This window comes from Lactuca sativa, chromosome 4 (genome assembly GCF_002870075.4).
Source record: "Lactuca sativa cultivar Salinas chromosome 4, Lsat_Salinas_v11, whole genome shotgun sequence".
NCBI lineage: Eukaryota > Viridiplantae > Streptophyta > Magnoliopsida > Asterales > Asteraceae > Lactuca > Lactuca sativa.
In genome coordinates, this window is record NC_056626.2 from 67656535 (window position 1) to 67662105 (window position 5571).

At 33.5% G+C, this 5571-nt stretch overlaps 1 protein-coding gene across 1 annotated transcript; it reads right to left on the reverse strand.

Moving 5' to 3' along the window:
- Positions 1–904: 904 nt before the first annotated feature.
- LOC111916112 (3-phosphoshikimate 1-carboxyvinyltransferase 2-like) lies at positions 905–5092 on the reverse strand. Its single transcript, XM_052770303.1, has 7 exons — positions 4585–5092; positions 3752–3996; positions 3396–3549; positions 2925–3139; positions 1629–1957; positions 1453–1514; positions 905–1367 (listed from the first exon to the last, which is right to left on the reverse strand). Exons 1-7 carry the CDS (start codon positions 4912–4914, stop codon positions 1149–1151), a joined length of 1554 nt encoding a protein of 517 aa, XP_052626263.1. The 5' UTR covers positions 4915–5092; the 3' UTR covers positions 905–1148.
- Positions 5093–5571: the final 479 nt, after the last annotated feature.

Below are 5571 nucleotides of genomic sequence, written 5' to 3' on the forward strand. Positions count from 1 at the left end.
TTGATAATAACACAATTAAAATGTAGGTTTAGCTCCATTTCACGTTTTAAACCATTTTATATTATAAACAAAATTGAACTATTTTGGTAAATGATTATTTTAGGCATGAATATAACTAAAAGCTTTAGAAACTCTAAAATTATTGTTTTTTAACAAAATCGGATTTTAGTTAACATCACAAAAATATTTTCAACTATATTTTCGAATAAAAAGTTTTTTGCTATAAAAATATTTAATTTAGTACAAAAGTTGTACATGTTTGATATAATTTACCTGTTAGGAATCAGTGAACACGTACGGATGTCACGCATGTAATAGAAGCAAAATAATAATAATAATAATAATAATAATAATAAAATAAAGAGAAAAAAACACAACAATGACTCGATGAGAATAAAATACACACAAAGCACGTGAACATGTTGCATTGGTTCAGTCCAAAAAAAATGAGCTATTCATGGAAGTCGGTGATACTAGACTCCACAAAGTTACAAGAATACCTAATTCTAATAACTAATAAGGACATAGGGTAAGTAGCATGTCCTTATAAGAAATTTAATTTATTTATAAGTAAATTCAAAGATAGTAAAACTTGAAACTTTTCATTAACTCAAACTAAAATTTAAAAAAAAAAATTTACATAATAATATTAAAGCAAGACTAAAACATAATATTAATTAAAAAAATATATCACTTTGAATCCGTGTCAAAGATACATAGCTAACTTTTATAGATATATTCCACCAAATCATGAAAGTTCTAACGCATATCTTGGTTGTGATATGATTCCTCATGTTTTCTCTATCAACACCAAATCATGAAAGTTCTAGTGGCTATATAAATTGCATTCCAAACGTTTTAAAAAAAAGGTCAAAAACTCATTAAACTAATAGTTATACAAACATTTGCTATATTCAAAACACATTTATTATAACAACTTAACTCATACATTATGCATCAAACATCATATCTTGCTAACAGAATTTGCATACGATTCAAGTGATTTCAAAATCCAGCTTAAACTAATACATTCTTTGTAGTGGTCCTCTAAAAACAACTACAAATTTCATAAAGAAGATAATTATAGCCTCAAACATGTAGTATAACCAAAGCACTAGCAAAAGGGTAAAGTCGTCAAGAGATTTGGTTCAGTGCTTAGCAAACCTCTGAAGCACTTCAAAGTAGTCAGGGAAGGTCTTACGGGTGCAACCAGGGTCCTTAATGGTTACAGCCACGTCAGCACATGCTGCAAGTGAGAAAGCCATGGCCATTCTATGATCATCATATGTATCAATCGCTGTCACATTTAATTTCTCTGGTGGAGTGATTATACAATAATCAGGTCCTTCTTCCACTGTTGCTCCCAACTGAAATGTTCCAAGGGCAAAACAGTCTTTTCAGCATTAAACCAATAAAGAGTAGAGAAATCCTTTTTATTTTATTAACGTGTACCTTTCTTAGTTCTGTGCAAATTGCAATCATCCTTTCGGTCTCTTTTACCCTCCAGCTAGCCACTACCAAATATCACACATGTAAATCAATGAAACAGCCGGACTAAAACCATAACTTTCGAGATAATGCAGGGCCAAAGTTGTAATTTTACTCAAACTTATTTACAGGAGTCATACCGTCTCTAATGGCTGTGGGGCCATCAGCGTACAGAGCAACCACCGCAAGGGTCATGGCAACATCAGGCATTTTGTTCATGTTTACATCAACAGGACGCAAATGTTTTCTTCCGGAAGGATCCCTTGGTGGGCCCTTCACTGTAACAGAATTCTCAGTCCACGTGACTTGAGCACCCATTTGTCCAAGAACCTCAGCAAACTTTACATCTCCCTGTAAACTGCTGGTCCCGCAACCTTCCACCGTGATGGTGCCGCCAGTAATGGCGGCACCCGCCAAAAAGTAGCTAGCACTTGAAGCATCACCTTCCACATAAGCATTTCCTGGCGACCTGAAGAAATATTATTTATTATTATTATTATTGTTATTATAAAATCCCATCAATTTGAAGAAAAGTGTGAATTTAAGTTCTTTTTTTTTTAAATGAGAGGCTAAGGGGATTCTTGGATAAAGTGTTAGTATACATAAGGTTTGTTTCTTTTCTAGACTCAATAAACAGTCTGAATGAGACTAAATGACCATTTTACCCTTACATCCTGATTCTTTTTTCTTCATAATATTCATTAATTTTAACAATAATCATCATTTTTAATATGAGAGGAGTCGGGATGAAGAAAGAAGAAGGAGAAATAGGTTTCCAAATGACCATTTTACCCTTGCGTTCCAATTTTATTTCATCAAAATATTCATTAATTCTAATACGAGAGGTGTTGGGGTGAAGAAAGAAGGAGAAATAGGTTTCTAGACTGCATAAATAGTCTAAATGAGACTAAATGACCATTTTACCCTTACATTCCAATTTTTTTTTTCATAATATTTATTAATTCTAACAATACCCACCAATTTCAACTTTATTTTTTGAAAACATTTTCTTGAAAAATGTTTTCAGAAGAAAATAGGGTTGGCTTTCATTTTCAATTTTCAACGAAAATTTTAGAAAATACTTTTGGTTGGAACCGGTGGAGTTTTTCATTTTCCATCTTAGAAATTTAGAAAACTGTAAAAATCACTTTTCTAATTTACATACAATTTAGAAAACAGAAAATTTTCATTTTCTTGGAAAAATTTTGAAAGCTGAATCAACCAAACGCGTTTTCAAAATTTTCATTTTCATGGAAAACTAGAAAATTTTCCGCAACCAAATGCACTCTTAATGTCTCAATATACGAAGCCAGGTTTATAGGCTTAACCCATTAAGTCATTTTGTCTGAATTAAGTAAAAAAGAAACAGCCCTGTCTGTGTAGTTGTCAAGATTAAGTGATTAAGCCAATTAAGTCAATATGAAACAATGTCTTACTTGTACTTCTGACCACCTTGGACATGGAACCTGTCCCATGTGTCACTGTGTTGTACAGAAACACCAAATCTTTCCATCAACTTAAGTGTCATTTCCACATAAGGTATAGAGATAAGTTTATCTATAATTTCTATCTCTACATCTCCTAGTGCTAGGGGAGCTGCCATCAGCAAAGCAGTCAAGTATTGACTACTAATAGATCCCGACAATTTCACCTGCAATGCAATGCAAATAATAGAGAAAGTCACTAAAAGATAGAAGAAGAATTATATTTTTTTACCAATTATTTATTATATATAAAGTTTTCTTTCAACTTTCATGTCACTATGTGTCTTTTTGGGTGAGACAAAAAAACTTTCAACTTTGGTCCCACATGTCTCAATCAGTCAGTGCACGTCAAATGCATGTCAAACACAGTACAACCTGTTGTGTCTAGTCGTGTAAGGGGTATAAAGGTCATTTGAGATTCACCTTTCCACCAGGAAGGCCTCCACTTCCAACTACCCGAACAGGTGGGCAATCTGTACCTAGAAAACAATCGACATCTGCACCAAGTTGTTTAAGACCTGTGACTAAATCACCAATTGGCCTCTCTCTCATTCGAGGAACACCATCTAGAATGTAGCTGAACAAAATATCCATATCATACATGTTAAGTAAATAGGAATGTGGGTGGTAGCATGTGCATATATAAGATATAAAAAAGTGATGAAAAATTCATTCCATTTCTATAGACTTGATAACAATGTTACGTTTTGATCATTAGTTGTTTGAACTGATAGGTAAAGGTTTAGATGTTTTTAGAAAAAGATTAATTAAAAATTTACCTTGAACTACCCCCTGCAGCAGTAACTGCAGCAGTCAATGGACGCATAGCTGTTCCTGCATTTCCAAGGAAAAGCTGGATTTCATCCTTGGATTCTCTACCCACTGGAAACACACCACCACAACCTTCCACAATTGCCCTTTTAAGTGCACCATTTTCTTCAACATGTAACCCTAGAGCTCTTAAAGCCCCCAACATGTAATGAACATCATCACTGTTCAATAAGTTGTCCACAACAGTAGTCCCCTGACAATATATTTCACAAAAATTTATGATATGAATAATGGAAAGCTGAAAGATTGTGAATAAAACTATTTTATGTAATACAATGATACTAATATTCTACCTCTTCATTTCCCACATTAAGAAGTAGATAAATATCAGAGGGGGTGTTTAGATAGGGTTACTGATTTTGATTATTCAGTTAGCAATAAATCGACTGTAAGGAGCACATACAAAACCCCCAAAATAACAAATCCAGCATGTTTTCTAACAAATGATCAGAAATTCAAACTTTATACAGAATTGCAAAAGTATTCATGATAGAAATACATCTACAAAATATCAAACAAAATTGTATAGTCTGTGACTCGATAGCAAAAGATGAGCTGAATTTCGATTTTGATACCAAATCATGCACCTTTTTAATGCAGAATACATAATGAATTGTTGCAAGTAAATAATTATTACGCTTGTTTTACATTATAATGTAGCTGCAATGAAATAATTATCTAAGTTAAGCAATATTAAGTAAATAACTTATCAAATTTGAATTGGAAACTTAATTTGATTGAAGTACTTTTGACAAAATCAAATCAAATGAGATTGTGATACCTCAGAAAGAGCAGCGAGGAGAAGAATCCGATTGGATAGAGACTTGGATCCAGGCAAATTAACGGTTCCAGATATCTCTTTAATGGGCTGCAACACAATCTCCTCCGGTGCTGTGGAAGGCTTCTCAGCGGTGGCAACAGAGGCTGAAATGGTAAGGGAGTTTCTCCGGAGGTTTTGACTAGACGGAAGAGCGATTTTCATCATCGGGTTTTCGAATTTCGATCCAAAAGATAAAAAGGATAATGGTGATGGTGATGATTTGGGAGAAGGGTTGTGGGTTTTGGAGAGATTGGAAGTAAAATTAGCTATGTTGTTAATGTGAATCGACATTCTCCCTTTCTGCGTTTTGCACACAAGAGGCAATAGCCGTGGTGAGTTGAACTAAATCTAGCGTGGAGATCGAAGATTGTGAATTGGAGGAGGAAGAGGAGGTGGCATTGGTGTTGGTGGTGGGAAGTTTGGTGGCGGCTTTTAAAGTGTCATTTCCCTCACCAAACCCCCCCACATCTTACCAACCCAAAGATATATATGTATTTTTTGTATTTTTAGAAAAAGAGAAATATCACAACGCATCTTCGTAATTTTATTTTGTTTTAATTTTTTTCAAGAATTTTGCCGGATGTAAATATTTTTTGGGATTAAATTTTAAAATACAAACATAAAAAAATCGAATTTCCAGCTATTGATATGAATTTTGCGGAGGTAAACTCCAAGGGGCTCCGCGAAATAAATACGAGTTTCAGTATGGATATGAATTTCGTCGGATGTAAATAAAGAAATTAAAGATTTGTAACTTTTGTTCGGAGAAAAAAACCCTCAAGATGAAGAATTGCATATTTTGGCACGAAACAAACAACTTTTTTATAAAATTAATATCAAATCAACGTAACAACTCTTTTGTACATTCCTCTCCAGTAACCCAAAGTCCCAAACATCATATCATATTAGAAAGTTCAAAAAATAGAAAAGTTTTTTAGTACCTTAAAA

Excerpts from the sequence above, each read along its gene's own strand:
- LOC111916112 (XM_052770303.1), bottom strand. The coding sequence starts at position 4,914 with ATGTCGATTCACATTAACAACATAGCTAATTTTACTTCCAATCTCTCC. Across the intron at positions 3,997-4,584 it reads TCCTCGCTGCTCTTTCTGAG|GGGACTACTGTTGTGGACAA; the intron begins GTATCACAATCT and ends ATATATTGTCAG. Across the intron at positions 1,515-1,628 it reads CCCCACAGCCATTAGAGACG|TGGCTAGCTGGAGGGTAAAA; the intron begins GTATGACTCCTG and ends GATATTTGGTAG.